General features: G+C 45.5%; 1 protein-coding gene across 6 annotated transcripts in view; it reads left to right on the plus strand.

The window, feature by feature from the left end:
• Positions 1-15,531, plus strand: part of d4 (double PHD fingers d4) — a 238,169-nt gene that overhangs the window by 57,747 nt on the left and 164,891 nt on the right. For all 6 annotated transcript variants that reach the window (XR_012829468.1, XR_012829470.1, XM_075698246.1 and 3 more), the window contains exon 4: positions 10,989-11,055. Coding sequence is in view for 4 of the 6 variants with exons in the window: in XM_075698246.1 (XP_075554361.1) it covers positions 10,989-11,055 (67 nt within the window). In the remaining 2 variants the exon portion in view is untranslated. The remainder of the gene's footprint in view (positions 1-10,988; positions 11,056-15,531) is intronic.

Consider the following 15,531-nt stretch of genomic DNA (forward strand, 5'->3'; position numbering starts at 1 on the left):
TAAAACAGAGCGATTCCTCGTGCCGACCGGGAACTGTGCGAAATCAACAGCACGCGCTCGTGCCACTGCTCCCACGTTCGTCGTCGTCTTCCACAGCTGGTTGCATGGCCGTTCATCTTTCCAGCGTAGAATTTCACTTCACTTCTGTCGTAATGGGGAGGCCGCATTTACGGGGGTATGAGCCATTGCTTAAGGGAGTATGAGCCACTCATGGTCTTACGTAACAGAAAGATTTAATTTTGAAGAAATTTAATTTCGAAGAATCATAAGCGGCAAATCGCAGGCGAAGGCTGCTAACTACGCCGCCGAGCAAACTTGAGACATCGAATGCAAGCGACAACTGCGGACTGCGGGCATACCGTCAATGACGTCGTTCTCTCTAGCAGCCGATTGTGTGTGTAACCTCATAACTGAGAAATACTTTAATGAACCCTCGGGATTAACCCAGTGATAAACACAGGGGCTGCACGTTTCAGCTTCGCTAATTAAGCATCTTCACAAAATGAAAAATCCGGCTTCTTTATTTTTCTTTTTTTTTTATGTGGCTTGTTGTGTACAAAGACCGACCTCATCTTTCTTTTTGTAGCGCTTCTTGGGCGTGGTGAGAAGCTTCGGTGGGGATGAAGATCATCCTACAATCACGCCTTTTGGCCAGATATTCAGGCTCGTGAGCCTAAATTGCACGAAACGTTAAGACGACAGGAAGAAACACACGACATTTATAAATGCAGCTTCTGCGCTTCGCTGTATGCGTTTCTTCCTTTCGTGCAGTTTACCCTTCATTCAGTATTAATGAACTGGCACGATAAATCTTATTGGTGTAGGTGGATACCGCTTTCTCGTGGTATCACTAATTTGGACAAGGGAAAACGCCAGCGAGCGTGAAACACGCGCAAACTGCCCGTCCGCATGAGCTTAAGGCTGTGACGAGGCGTTTGCAGTGGAGCCCAATGGAACAGCGTTGCCCTCTGGCGGCTGCCACAGAAGTGGCGACAGTGGCTGTAAGCGCGCGGGCGGGGAGTTTTACAACTGAAGCTAGTCTAGTAACGTTGCATTGCACCGTGTTGGTCGCGTTCAGTTACGTTGGCTGAGCCAGTGTGTCGAACTATAGACATAGTTCTCGCCAACGTCACGCACACGCTACATCTGACTATATGTCGGCCTTAACCGAGCGATTTTTTTCTGACTTTCATTAGTTCGAATTTTGTATAATTTGAATTTTCGAGCTTTTACTGTACTGCAGAAAGTCGAGGGTCTCACTTGCACGCGCGTGATCGGAGTAAACACTGCTGGTGGGCATGTCCATGGTCGCTTATTCTGCGATGGAGCTTGCATTGTGTTCTGCAGGGTGCTGGTCGAGCTGTGCACTATTTGCAATGTGTTCTGCAACACCATCACGCTTGACAGCGGACTAACACCTAGAGGTTCGGAGTCATCTGCAACTCGCATCCAACTATTTAGTGGCATGTGTGCCTCTCTGTTTGTGTCGAGAAGTGGTGAGGCGGCTGATGTTGTGTGCCCCTTAACCTACACCCGGCCAATGTGGCATTTGTGCACTTCTGGCTGTATCGCGTCAAGCACTCAAAATCAAAGCTGCCAGCTTGTTTGGAAGTTGTCCCTACGTTAGCAGTAGGTCTGATTTTGTGCTGCTACATCAAACAGCATGAACAAATCTGGGAAGTCAGACAAGCCTGTCGCCATTGTTTGCTGGAATGTCTGTAGTCCTTGCGCGAACACACACATACAAGAAAAAAAGAAAAAAAAAGGGACCGTGTTGTTGAAGTCGATCCACATTGGTAGTGCCAAATGTGGGAGTATACTCTCCAAGTGGCTAAGCCCGAAAGCATGCTCTGTATCTAGCCACACACAGTTGTTCTCTTGTACTCCCCAACCCATAGCACATTTAATTGCAGCTACGTTAGGTTTGAACAAATAAGGCAACCAGCAGCGACGACTCTAACAACATTTATTGCTGCGAGCAATAAGCAACACTTGCAGAGTGAAAGTCCGATCTGTAATAGGTAATGAATAGGCCTACCGCATTGCATATGATAGTCAGGCAACGAGGTGGTTCGTCAAGTTCAAGTTTGGGGCAACAGAGCAAGAGCGTCTCCTCCTCTGATACTTTTATGCCTTTTTACCTTTGTGGGAGGAATATCCTTATGCGTTGAATAACTTTCCCTTTCCTAGGAGTCTTGGGGGGAAGGGGGGAGGAAGTGTATGCTGTGAGAGCCAAGGGAGAACCGGGAGCGGGCATAGTGCGCCTTTGCCATGTCTGTGCGCTGGCTCTCGATGCGTCTGCACTGCACAGTCACACCGACGGGAGAGTATGCAGAAGAAAATAGCCACCTGTGCGCCAGTGCATCAGTTGCACAGCCAAGCCCACTTATAATGAACCTGAGCACCATGCAGTGTCTGTAGCCCGTTGGCGTCCGGCGCCCAAAGATCATAGTAAGTGGACCTCGGCTAAAGAAAAAAGTTGCTAATAAAACGCGCAATTTATTTCTTTGCAAAAAAGTCTGTGATGCTTGTCTGTTCCTGCAGTGCAGATGCAACGAGGGTGGTCTCCAGTTTATTTGCAGCAGAATAAACCGAGGCCCTTGCATAAACAAGTTGCTCGAGGCCCTTTATGTAGCCCATTGCTATAGGTGCGCTTATGGTTGCTAGCTCTGAAGTTTCATCGTCATCCAATTCTTCCACGTCGCTCTTGGCTCACGCTTCACGAATGATGCCCTCGTCTGTGCACGGTTCCGCAATATCGGTGTCTTCATCAACCGAAATAAAATTATCTCAACCAATGTTATGCCCCCACGTCAAAGTCGACAACGTGCTGGCACAAATTGCCGCCAGACTCGGCATCGGGTACTGCTTCGACGAAGCCGGCCTTGCGGAAACAGCTGTCACCTCTGCCCAGTCTGCCTTCGCCATCTCAATGGCTCAATAAAGTGAAACTGGAAGTGGCAAGTTGGTGGCCGGGCGGTCAACAGCGATGAAGAAGGACTCCACAGTGTGGCGCCTATGTTATGCCCAAATCAAGCAGCTGCACTTTCAAAGTGGTACTGGGCAGCAGGAGAAGTAGACTCACTGCCATCGCAGAAGTTCGCACGTTAGCAGCTGTCGAGCACGAGCAGCACGTGCCTGCCTTGCCTCTTCAGGTCGAGGTCAAACTCGGCCATTCACTGTGTGAACAAATCGCAAGTCATCCATGCCTGAGCATTGCGCCCATTGTGTACGGGCACGTAGCCCTGAGAGCAACGCAGTGTCTTTGATTTTACGATTACAAAGGGCATGCGATGGTCGCTGCCATCCGTATTAGCTCACAGAAGAGCTGTAACGTGCATTTCACTGTGTTTGTCGGCAGTGCACGAGTTGCCTTTCATGGTGTGCGTCTTGTCCGGTAGCATCTGATAAAATAGTGCTGTTTCGTCTGTATTATACACGTCCTGCTCTATGTAGCTTGCAATAATGTCTCGGTTTGTTACCAGCCAAGTGGCAACGTCTCGGTCACTTCCCGAAGCCACCTCGCCGACAATTGATTTAAAGACAATCCCATGCCACTCTTTGAACCTCCTCTACGTCCACGTAGGTGGCCTTCCGCAGGCGCTTTCTGTCCATCGAGTTGGCAGCAGAGCTGGCGATGTTTTCCTTGTTCTTTCGAATCGTCGAGATGGTTGGTTTTCTGACACGTACTTTGCCAACTTGCAGTTTTTAGCACCTTGAGACGGTTCCATCAAAATTGCTCGCTTCGTTGCGATGTCCAGCGCTTTTCGTTTCGCGACTGCTGCAGGCACGGCATTCCTGTCCGCCATCCCGAATACAACTCGGCCCTGACTAAAACGAAGTGGTTGCACCACACACACCGGCAGGGAGAGCAAAGCGTCATAATTGATGGAGCAGGCGTGCATGTGAGACAATCGGGCGAGGAAGCGTGGAGACTAGTGTGGAGAGGCCTGCTTCCCGGTAATGGCCAGAAAACGAAACTTCTGCACTTAAGCCGGCTGGTGCCGTAGTGCACCCGCTGAGACTCCGCATATTTGTATGTATATATATATATGTGCATATAGATATGTATAAATAATATAAATAATCTTTGGATAAGGAATTACCGAAGCAGATATTGAATTTCCATGCCGTGGATGACGTTAGCATACTGGACTATCTTGAACATTCCTTTGCCAAATTTAATACAATATACGAATGCAGAGCTAGTATGGACAGCTTGTGGGAACACTTTTTGTCAGTGGTGGCTTATTGCATTGGACATTTTATTCCCAAATAAAATTAAAAAAGAAAGCAGAAAGATACATGGGTAAACAGAAATAGTTCATCAAACGAAGAATCCAGAGGAAAAGGAAAGCATATTCCAAAAACTTAAGCCCAGAAATGTTGAATAACCTACGTCAAATGGGGAAAGAGCTACACCGTCTTGTTCGAGATTCGAGGTATAAGTTCTATAACATAACACTGAAAATGTTTCTCTCGGATTTACCTGCTAAGTTTTGGTGATATGTTAATCCATCAACGAAATCTTATTCTTCACACGATCAAAAAGTCAGAGGAGTGCACAGAGGCTTTTAATTCTTTTTTCTATTCTGTATTCACCCGTGACGGCAGAATGGTACTGATCTTGCCTGTTTCTCCTGACCGTCCTTTGGCTGACAATGTCATGTTTAATGAAGCAGGCATCCTACACCTTCTTTTGCACATTAATGTTGAAAAGAGTGTTGGTACAGATGGCATTCGCAATGAGCTTTTATACCGGTACGCTGAGTGGATAGCTAAATATTTAACGATAATCTTTCAATCATCCATTAGCCAAAGGTACTGTTCCTAGAGCTGGGAAACAGGCCAAAATTGTACCTATTCGTAAGGGTGGCATCACGACAGATGTAGGCAACTACAGGCCCATTTATCCTATGAGCGCCTGCTCTAAGTTACTGGAGCATATTATTAGGGAACGTCTCTCAAATTATCTCGAAACACATAATTTATTGTCAGCAACTCAACATGGATTCTGCAAGGGTATGTCTACCATGACGCAACTTGTTGAATTAGTTCATAACCTTTCTGGAGCAATAACCGTGGACAGATAGATCTTATTTTTCTAGATTTCTCCAGAGCATTTGATAAGGTATCCCACCAAAAATTGTTGTTGAAAATTGATGCTTTCTTCAAAAATTCTGATAACTGGTTCAAATCTTATCTTCAGTCTCAAGAACAATACATCGAAATAGGTGGCTGTAAATCAAGCCTCCTACCTGTATTGTCACGGGTACTTCAGGGCAGTATACTAGGGCCCCTCCTATTCCTAATATTTATTAATGATCTTGCAATTTTTACATCTGTTCCACTATGATTATTTACAGACAATTGTGTGTGATGCAATAGAATAATACCACTAGATGATCAACTGGAATTAGGCTAGTTTACAAAAAATTACGGAATAGTGTGGCCAGTGGCAAATGATGCTGCACAGAGATAAATCTGTGTTTATGTCCATAACAAGAAAAAAGGTTATTCATGCTAACAGCTACAAAATTCGTGACACCAAACTGAAAAAGATAACTCAACATAAATATTTAGGCGTACTATTTACCGAAGACCTCAGGTGGAATGCACATGTAGATATGGTATGCAATAAAGCCAGCAGAGTGCTATGGAGTTTCAGATGCAACTTATGCAGTGGTACACCTCAAATAAAAAACTTGGCATATAAGACCTCAGTAAGAATCATTATTTAATATTCAAAAATAGTATGGTACCCACACATGGGAATAAATCGTCACAAATTATTTTTAGTACATTGTTTAGGTGCTAGATTCATATTTAACAAATATCGCTGTTGTCACTGCCCTAGCGAACTGTGCCAGAATGCAAATCTTCCTGCTTTTGAAGTTAGGACAGCAGTGGACAGATTAAAATTTCTCTTCCTCATCATGCATAATAAACTTAAAATTAAGGGGTCTGACTTCAAATTATGGCCAAACATACGCTTCCGACATAGGCATAGCATGTATATAGAGCCACCATTAACACGAAGAAACACCTTTAAATATAGCTGTTTTCCTAGAGTTATTAAGGAATAAAACACGCTGCCCAATTCACTGGTTTCCTCTTCTTCCTTTTAAGTACATTTCTAGACTAGCTGCAGATTCTTGTTTGTTCAGGTCTGGAAGTGTTGCGATCCGCCAGGTCAATAACACCGCGCTGTGGTCGCGACGAGTGGAATTTTGCTCAGATTGTTACTACTATGAATGTGGGGGAAAAAGCAGTGCCTTTATTAGCGTAATTATCATTGTCTTCATTGTTGCACATGTGATTCTTCATTGTATTGTAAATATTGACTGCATCTCCATTCCTGTAATGACACTTCGGGTGTTAGCAGTATCAATAAACAAACAAGCAAACAATATATGTTTTGACAGTCCCGTGGGTCTCGTTCATTTTCAGCGAAAGTTAGTCTTAAGTGGGGCCATTATATGTGGGCTCGAATGTGTAACAATGAGCAGCCGATGCACTGTCACTTTTTTGTACTTGTTCTGTGGTAAAACAAACCGCTTACTGTAATGCTTTCATGCCACATTATCGGTTACAACTATAAAATCTCACTACTGGGTGTGTTCACCGAAAGGAAAATGTACCCAAAATCTTTTTAAAAAAAGCGGGCTGGTTCCCCACACCTGCCTTTATGTAGCACACTCAGTAGGCACGCCTTCAGTGTATTGCTTAAAAAAAATGTGACAAGAAAATGCAAGTTGCTTCATCATACTAGCCTTAGCACCATGTGCCCCTCTTGCCTCCCTGCCACCCTCTAGCCAATGGGTGGAAGGGAGAGGGGCGGCGAAGGTGTGTCATGTAGAGTGCGCATCACAAAGGTGGGTGTGGCAAAATGTTTTTTAAAGCGAAGCTTTCTTTGCCTTTTCCTGCGACTTTCCCACTGCTGCTGCTGTGTGTGTGCCGCTGTCGGCACACCACGTCTGGGTGGTGGTTCAGAGCGTGTATACATGACAGGAGCGCGGAAGATAGGAAAGACGGCGCAAGGAACTCACTTAAGCCCACCGCTTCAAATGTGCCTAATACCCTCTGGAGCTCCCTTGGGGTCGCCACATTAGCCTCTTGACAGCTGTAATTACCTGTGACCACCCTCAAAAGCATTGCAGAAACTGCATCCCTTCCCTTTCTACAACGTGCGAGTCCAGAGGGGTTTGGGATAGAACTGTGAAGAGGCAGTTCCCATGAAAAGGGGGGGAGGGGTGATTTGAGAAGGCAAGAAAATGCTACTGCTATAAGACAGCGGTTGTAAGGAAACTGGATAAGCTTAAGTTCAAAGTAGGGTACAGTACGTTCCTGCTATTTCTGAAAATAAACACCATGCAAATATGTCAAGTAGACAAATTATGCAGGGCTGCAGAAGCAGAGCCACATTAATTAAAGCGCACCGCAGGGTCCAGGCAACACAACTGAAGCCATCAAATCAACACTTCCTTGCTCGCTGCATTAGCTTCGCAGCTGTGTCATTGTTCGAGGTCACGGATTTGATCCCGACCACGGCAACCACATTTCAACAGGGCAGAAATAGAAAATGCACATGCGCTAAGATTTCGGGACATGTTAAAGAACATCACGGTTTCAAAATTAATCCGGAGTCCACTGCTGCGGCGTGCGTCATAATCTGATTGTGGTTTTGGCACGTACAGCCTCTTAATTCAATTCAAGTTTAATACTTCTGTCATAATGTGATGTGCCACGTGAGGCAATGACTATGCTCAACACTCTCAGAGGTTATTAAATATGGCGCACAACAACGCCTCTAGAAGACACCTCTCCTTGTGTGTTCTGTGTATTACGCAGACAAACAGCAGTGGTGCACGCAAGGTAATGTTTAACATCAACTGGCCACTCTCATGTTTAGACTAAACATTGAAGGAATTAACCCTTTCAAGGTCAATGAGGTAAATATACGGTGCCGCGAACGAGTCCAAAATGGTCAGTGCCGTATATTTACGGCACCATCTGTACGTTTAAAAAGCATGCCAATTTCCTAACTTTTTCTTTCCTGACATGTGCTGCCACTATGTGGGAATACAGGAAATTTTTTTTCTCGCACCTCTCTCTATCGGTTTTCATTGCATGCTTTGTTTTAGAGCTAGTTTGCCCTGGCACGCCTGTATACTACTGCTCGCGCATTGGGGCGTGTGGGGGCAGCGGTTTGGGTTTTGCTCCACAGGTGGCTTTGGCATCTTGTGCTCACAAAACTGACAGCTCTCTCATTACTAATGGCTCGAAGGGCAACCGTCTGTTTCTCGCTCGTTTAGTGCTCGCAGGTGTACACATTGGAAGGATGCCGCCGTACATGCGTTTCCTTTTCTTTTATTTTTTTGGAGACTCGCTAAAGCTAATTGCCTCTGGTTGTTGATAAGATGAAGATTAGCAGAAGTTTGTCACATGTTTTGCTTTCTTGACGGGCACACAACCACACAGTTTTCTTGAGTGCACTCACCTGCGCAGTTCGATTATGCTATGGACGTAAATATTAGTGTAAAAGCAGGAACATTTGAAACTTGCGAAATATTCTCATGTGTGCATTTTCTAAGCCTTGAACTATGTGTATAACAATGCATCAAACTTTTAATTCTTAGTTTATTTCCTTTCTTTATTGTTGTTATTCATGAATGAACAGTACATATTGACGCGTGTACTTGTTTATCTTTATCGGGCGACCACGTTTCACTGCCCAACAAATGTTATCGCACAGCGCAGGATGTGCCTGCATGCATCGGAAGTTTCTGGAATGTTATAGGTGGTTTCATCTGCTGTCTGTCGCCAAACCTTGTGTAATCTGATTGCATGCATGCGTGACGCGAATACTGTAGAACTTTGTGGCAGACACGCGGGTCCCAGTGGTTACTCTTGAACATTCGACCACTGATGTATATAAACCGACGCGCTTGACCCGCTGATCAGATTTCGACGACCGCTGACCCTGTTCGCTGCTATTGCTGTCCTTTGAGTGTAACTTGCTTTTGTTGGCACAAGTTCGCCCAATAAAATGCTAGTTTAACCATTCACTGTTTTGCTTTCTTCACCGTCACTACCACGTGACAATATATACCAACACAAAATATTTTTCTCACTTAACAGTCACCCTATAAAAATTAAAGTAAATTTTTCACAAAATAGGTCCCTCAGAAGAATTGGAATCTGCAATAAAAAAAATCGACCCTGGGCAGTCGCATATGGCGAAAAAAATTTTGCCTTAAAGGGTACAGCTTTTGCCGTTGACATCCCCGCTAATTATCGTCAATCAAAGCAACCAGCATGGAAAGCTTCCTTTACAGCAATTCCCACAGTGTGTTGGATCGGCATATTTTTTTCTTCTTTTCAGCGCAGGCATGCAGTAGGCAGATTGTTGCAGGGAATAATGCGGCACGGTGCAGCAGCTGCTCATTGTTATGGTAGATTTCCGTTCCTTTGACTACGGTTAATTCTATCCTGGCCAAAGGTCACAGCCGGTGCCCATGCATTTATATAGGCCCCAACTTTAGTTATCTTGATTCTAACGTTGGCCTTTACTGGATAATTCCAACTTGACCAGCCAGAATGCAAATGACCCCAATTGTGACCCCTTAAGTGGCAGCGTCTGTCTCGGTGAAGCTTAGGAGATGGTCAGTGCGTTGAGCACATGCCATCTTTCGTCGAAAATATTGGCGATAATATCGGGAAGATGATTCTAAAGAACAATAGCATGTGGAAGGGCTGATGAATTGAAGGCTCTTCCGTGTATGCACTTAATGCTGCACAGATTGCATAAGCAGTGTTGATCATCCACATTTCTCAAACACCTTTGCAACAATCACGATTGAGATGGTGGCCTAGATTATCTGCATTGCCAGTTTGTCCTGTTATGCGCCAAAGTCTCCGTAATGCCAAAACGCGATGCAGCTCTGTTGCAACTACTGTAAAAACGAACTCCTATTTTAAGTTAGCAACAAGAATAGGCGACATATTTTTGTTAGTCTCAACCATACAAAGTGACAGACAATGAAGCCAGAGAAAGCATAGGGGAAAGTAATTGTTACATTTCATTGAAGTGTGATAATAAAAGTTGACAAAAAGACAACTTGACGCAGGAAGGGACTGAACCCACATCAGCACATTATGTCGGTGGGGCTTTACCAGGTAAGCTGCCATCCCTCCGGCCACTTTCTTGGGCATTTGTGTACAATATTGGCCCTGTGACAGTGAGTCTCATGGCCAAGGTGGTGGACGTGGAACACCCTTTTAATCACAGCTGTCCCAAAGTATGTGAGCGAAGGAGTAGGCAGCTTTTGTGATGAAAGTGGCATGTCATTGTTGGTAAGCATGTCATCCATCTACACGGGAGCATGTTTGATTGCAAAACTTTTGTTGCCTTCATGTGAGGGCGATACTGGTGCTGACAGCACACTGTTGACAACACTTGTGAATGCAATATTATATCCGGCTGTAACATGCAGGAAATGTTTGGAGTCATTTTCTCAGAAAGTAGGCATGCACTAGAATTGGTTTAATGTGATGTATCACTTGGGATGGCAAATCCTAGAAAATATACAACAGGCTCATTTCACTTCATCTGTACCAGCTTTGGTGCGTGACCGTCCACAATGTCTTTTAAAAAATGTAAGTTCTTTTGGAAATTCAGGAGAAGGACTTCTCTCAAAAAGTAATTGAGGGGCGCACTGGTTTGGCTTAGTGAATGCTCCATTTGACTCACTACTCTAGTTGTGCCTTTTTGTGACATTGCTGTGGGCTATTTTTCTTGCTTCCCACCTCTTTCTTGTGTACATTTCCCTTCTTCAAATAAAACCACCATTTGATAGTCAGAGCATGTGTTGTTGTCTTCTCGTAGTCCTGTCGTATCTCAGTCAATAATTACATTTAGCTTTTAGGTTAGTAGATAAGCAATTCCAGATAAGGGCTTTGTGAACCACTCACTGATGTTTTTGCAGAATGCTGGCCAGAAGAAGCGGACTCGCATTGAGTACACGGATGCCGAGAAGCCGTACAGCTGTGAAAGTGAGTGCCATCTCTCTTGTGCCACTCTCTGGTCATCATGGGAGCCTCGTTCTGCCTTTTCCCAATGCTTGGAACATGAATACCAGTTCGTGGCTCAACTTTTCAACTGATTGATTGGTCTTTGTTGGGCATCTTTGATTTGAGTGCGAGGAACAAGGGGGCTGGATGCTTTGCTGGTTATGTGAAGTTGAAGAATTCCTAGTTGGTGTGTTGTTCTTGAAGACGGGAGTGTGTGCAAGTGCAGGTGCACAACAGTGCATGAAGGAGCTTGCCCTCGTGAACATCCTCTCCACGCTGTCTGTGCTCCTTTCTTTTATCTTCTGTGCTGCACAAACATGTGAAGCAGACAGGCAGTGAGGCCAGGAAAAGCATATTGCAGCCTAACCATTATTTTTTTATTGCAATGTAAAAAACAATAAGAAAAAGGCTGGACTTTTGCAAATACAGTCAACGATTGATTTTTCGGACCCTCTAGGAAACGTGAAACGTCCGAAAATTCAGGTAGTACGAAAAAATGAATGCATGCAAAAAACGCACTTTTGTTTCTTTTTTTCCCGGATGTAGAGGTAAAGGACGAAGTACCAGGTTTCCGTAACCCTGCCAAAGCATCAGTGAAGTGGCTATAAAAAAACGCATTCAAAAACTCTGTATGCAGCCGACTTCCGGTTTATTATGTACAGTACATGTGCACGGTCGTCCACTTCCAATTAGAACACGGCTCCGGGCGGCCGGCGAAGCCGGCGCTCCGCGGAGCGCCGCTCGTGGGCGCCGGGGTAACTAACGCGCCGGCGCACTGGCAGCCACAAGCGTGGCCGCAGCCGCGTTGTCTGCTACAGCGCGCCTGCACTAGTGTGTGCTGGCGGCTGAGGCCACGCCTGTGGCTGCCAGTGCGCCGGCGCGTTAGTTACCCCGGCGCCCACGAGCGGCGCTCCACGGAGCGCCGGCCTCGCCGGCCGCCCGGAGCCGTGTTCAAATTGGAAGTGGACGACCGTGTGCATCGTCGGGCAGCCGGTTTTATTGCTGCAGTGGCTTGAAGAACTTGTTGATTGTTGTTTGGACGGCGTTCCGGTTGCATGCGATCATATTCACCTCGATCTGAGCAAGGGTCATATCAGCACTGTACACTGATGAAAGAGTCAACAGTGCTCGCGTCAACTCGGCGCTTGTAGGCGGCGCAGGCATTGGCTCCTCATTTTCAACATCGGAGTCCTCTGAATCCCCCACAACCTGACTCCTTGCTCACGTCAGCCTGCGATGGGCTGCTCACGACTTGCTCAATAATGGTGGCTTCCTTCTCCATCGTTAACTGATGGTACTGCTTTCCGCGCTTCGATGCCATCGGGGAGGACGACGAAGACGGAGTGGGGGCCATCGAAGGCAAGTGAAATCCTCAAGTTGTGAACAGTGGAGTTCGCAGACGAGCGTCGAAGCACCTAGGCCTAGCGTCGCAGAGCACACTTGACACAGCAGCACAACCCCACACCACGCCAGCCAAAACGTGGCCTACGCGCCTACGCAAACAAATGAAATGGCGCCGCTCCGGAAACTCCGCCGGAGATGAAAACGGAAGTGTGGCGATGAACAGAGCCAGCGTGGCCAGACCAAATCGGTGTGTGACGGCTAGATTTGGCTAGTTGTGCTTCAAAGCGGTGATATGCTTTGGCTGCAAGTCTATTTCCTGCTCAAGGGCGCTGCGCGAGGAGCCAAAGGACCTTCCGTCGCGTCAAATAGTCCGTAAAATTGGACAGCGGGGGGTTCGAGCGTCCGAAACTTCAGATGTCCTTGTACGTTGATTCTATAGGGCTCGTGGCGGTGCCGCGAAGACGCCCGAAATATCAGGCATGTCTGAAAATTTGGGCATCCGAAAATTCAGTCGTTGACTGTATTCAATTTTTTTTTCGACACTCGAACGAATATTACGCTATTCAATATTTTCTTTGATCTGAATTTATGCTTGTCAATGTCGTTGCCCTGGATTTACTTAAGAGCATTCTAAAAACAAATAAACAAAATGTAAACGTTTTGCCACCTGTGCATATGGCATCGTCAGTACACAAATGGTCCAGTAGCACACAATACATCCCGTTTATCTACGAGGCAGCCATATACATCTGACAGCAGGCCACAGTTAGAATTATAGGCTGACTGATCACAGCAGGTAAATCACGATTACACAAATTTTCTTGGAGTCCGTCGATGCACCCATGCCAATGTTTTCACATTATTAAAATTAAACATCATTAAAAGCAAAGGTGTAGGATTGGTTTTGTGGATGAAACATACTTTAAAGTATGACTAACAGTGCAGGTTAAAAAGTGTGAATAACCGAAGGTGCAGGCTCCCCATCTCTGGTACAAGTCTCTGTTGCTCAAGGCCTTCTGCTGCGCAAGTTTTTATCTGTGATGAATGAAAATCCACATGGAGCAACTCGAGGTAGACAAAAAATTTCGACAATCACATACATGCATAGAATCACGCAGAATCTGAAAAAGGTCGCTCAGTGTGTTAACGTCAAAGTTGTGTTCTCTGCCCCTGAAAAAGGAGGCAACCTTTGCAAAATGACCGTCTCAGGATCTAGGCCCAAAGAAGCCTGCCTTGTCACACGCAAGAATAAATTCATAGATTGCACAGACAATGTGGTGTAGCGGTTGCCCTCTGGTAAATATTACATCAGACAGATGGGTCTATTCGTTAACGAAAGACTGAAAGAGCACGAGCACAATGTTGACCGCGCTAAACAGGGTTGGCTTTCTGCCCACTGCTGCATGTGTGAATGTAAGCCAAGATACAAGAAATTTAGTATAATTGTAAAACACAGTGATCGTGTCACGCATGAAATAATGCAAGCGGGAAAATTTCTATATGTGAAGGATGGATCAGCACACCCTCTGTCGCACTACTGTAAAAAACGGAATATAAGTCGAACTTTTTTTAAAAAAACCATTGCAAAAATTCAACCCTCGTCTTATGTACTGGACATTGGCGAAAAAACTACGGAAGTGTTGCAACAATGGGCGGATGAAGTAAAGAGCAGCCTTCGCCATCAGCAGCAGCGCGGCATGGCGACATTGTGGCAATGCCAATTTGTGTTTACATTTTCACAAAGTTATATTGGTTAAAGGCTGCTTTTTCACATTTTGTTTCAAAATGAGCGGAAGCCGACGGCAATTCTCCATCGCCTTCAAGAAAAAGGCGACTGAGTGTGCGGAAGCCCACGGCAACCTCGCGGCACAGCATGAATTTGGAGTATCCGAAAAGAGCATTCGGTACTGGCGGAGGCAGAAGCAGCAAACCAACAGAAAACGTCATTTCGTGGGCGGACTGCAGAACTAGAAGACAAGGTTGCGGAGTTTGTCCGAGAGCTGCGTGTAAGATCGCTTCCTGTGACTGCCGAATGCATACGTTTGAAAGCGGTAGAGATCGCGCACGCCTCTGGACTGGGCAGCGAGAAGCACTTGTCATCCGACTCTAGTTAGGACAACTCTGATTAAAGGCATTGCTCTGATTCGGAGTAGTGCTTGCGCACTTCGTGCCCTTCTGTGTACTGTACATTCGGCAAATTTTTAACAGTATCGCGTGGCCATCGACCCGTGTGTTTGTCAGCACCGTATCATCACGGCACAGAGCGGCGAAATAGCGAAAGTAAGTGCACGTGTACACTTGCGCGTATCTCATTTGTTTCGCCGCTCAGCACCATTAATAAGGTTCTGACAAGCATGGGGTCGATGGTCGCGCGATACTGTTAAAAATTGGCCGGGTGCACATGCGAGCAGCATTTAAATAAATACTGTCACTATTGTGCATGAGTCGCATTTGTTTCAAGGTAAGGGTGTCTTTCGGTACTTTTGCCATTGAAAAAGATTGTTTTCATTTTTAGAATTCGTTAGTTGGGGGATCGACCTATATTCCGGTCCAACCTATAGTCCGGTTTTTACGGTAACTGACAAGAAGGTCAGATACCTCGCGCTATCGACACCACGTTGAATTTTGTGTGGCTTTGCTGCGTCATTCTGCGCATGGTTGGTGGGATAGTGTGGGGTTGTATAACTTGCTATGCTTTCTGAAAAGAAAATAAACGGTTGGAAGTTAGCACTCTGTTCTCTCTTCTGTCCCCTCTCCTGTCCTTGCGCTGTTATTCACAATTTAAAATATAAAAAAAAAACTGATCCTCCAGCTCCATCTTTGCACATGTGTTGTGTGTTGCCTTCATGACGTGGTTAAAGTGTTCGTTAAGACCTGTACCGTGTTGCCACCCAGTCTCGCCAATGTAGCTGGTGTTGCAGTCCGAGCAGTGCACCTTGTAGATGACGCAGCATTAAGTTTTCAGTAATTTCAAGGTATTAAAAGTGAACGAATATCAAAACTGGGTGTGCATGCAACAATTTCTGTTTTGTTAAGTCAGTGAAATCTGGACTAATATACCATATAGTAGTTTTCAAATTGAATGTAGAGAAACAGCCGGATATGGAATCGGAT

Source organism: Dermacentor variabilis, chromosome 7, assembly GCF_050947875.1.
Source record: "Dermacentor variabilis isolate Ectoservices chromosome 7, ASM5094787v1, whole genome shotgun sequence".
In the NCBI taxonomy this organism is placed as follows: domain Eukaryota; kingdom Metazoa; phylum Arthropoda; class Arachnida; order Ixodida; family Ixodidae; genus Dermacentor; species Dermacentor variabilis.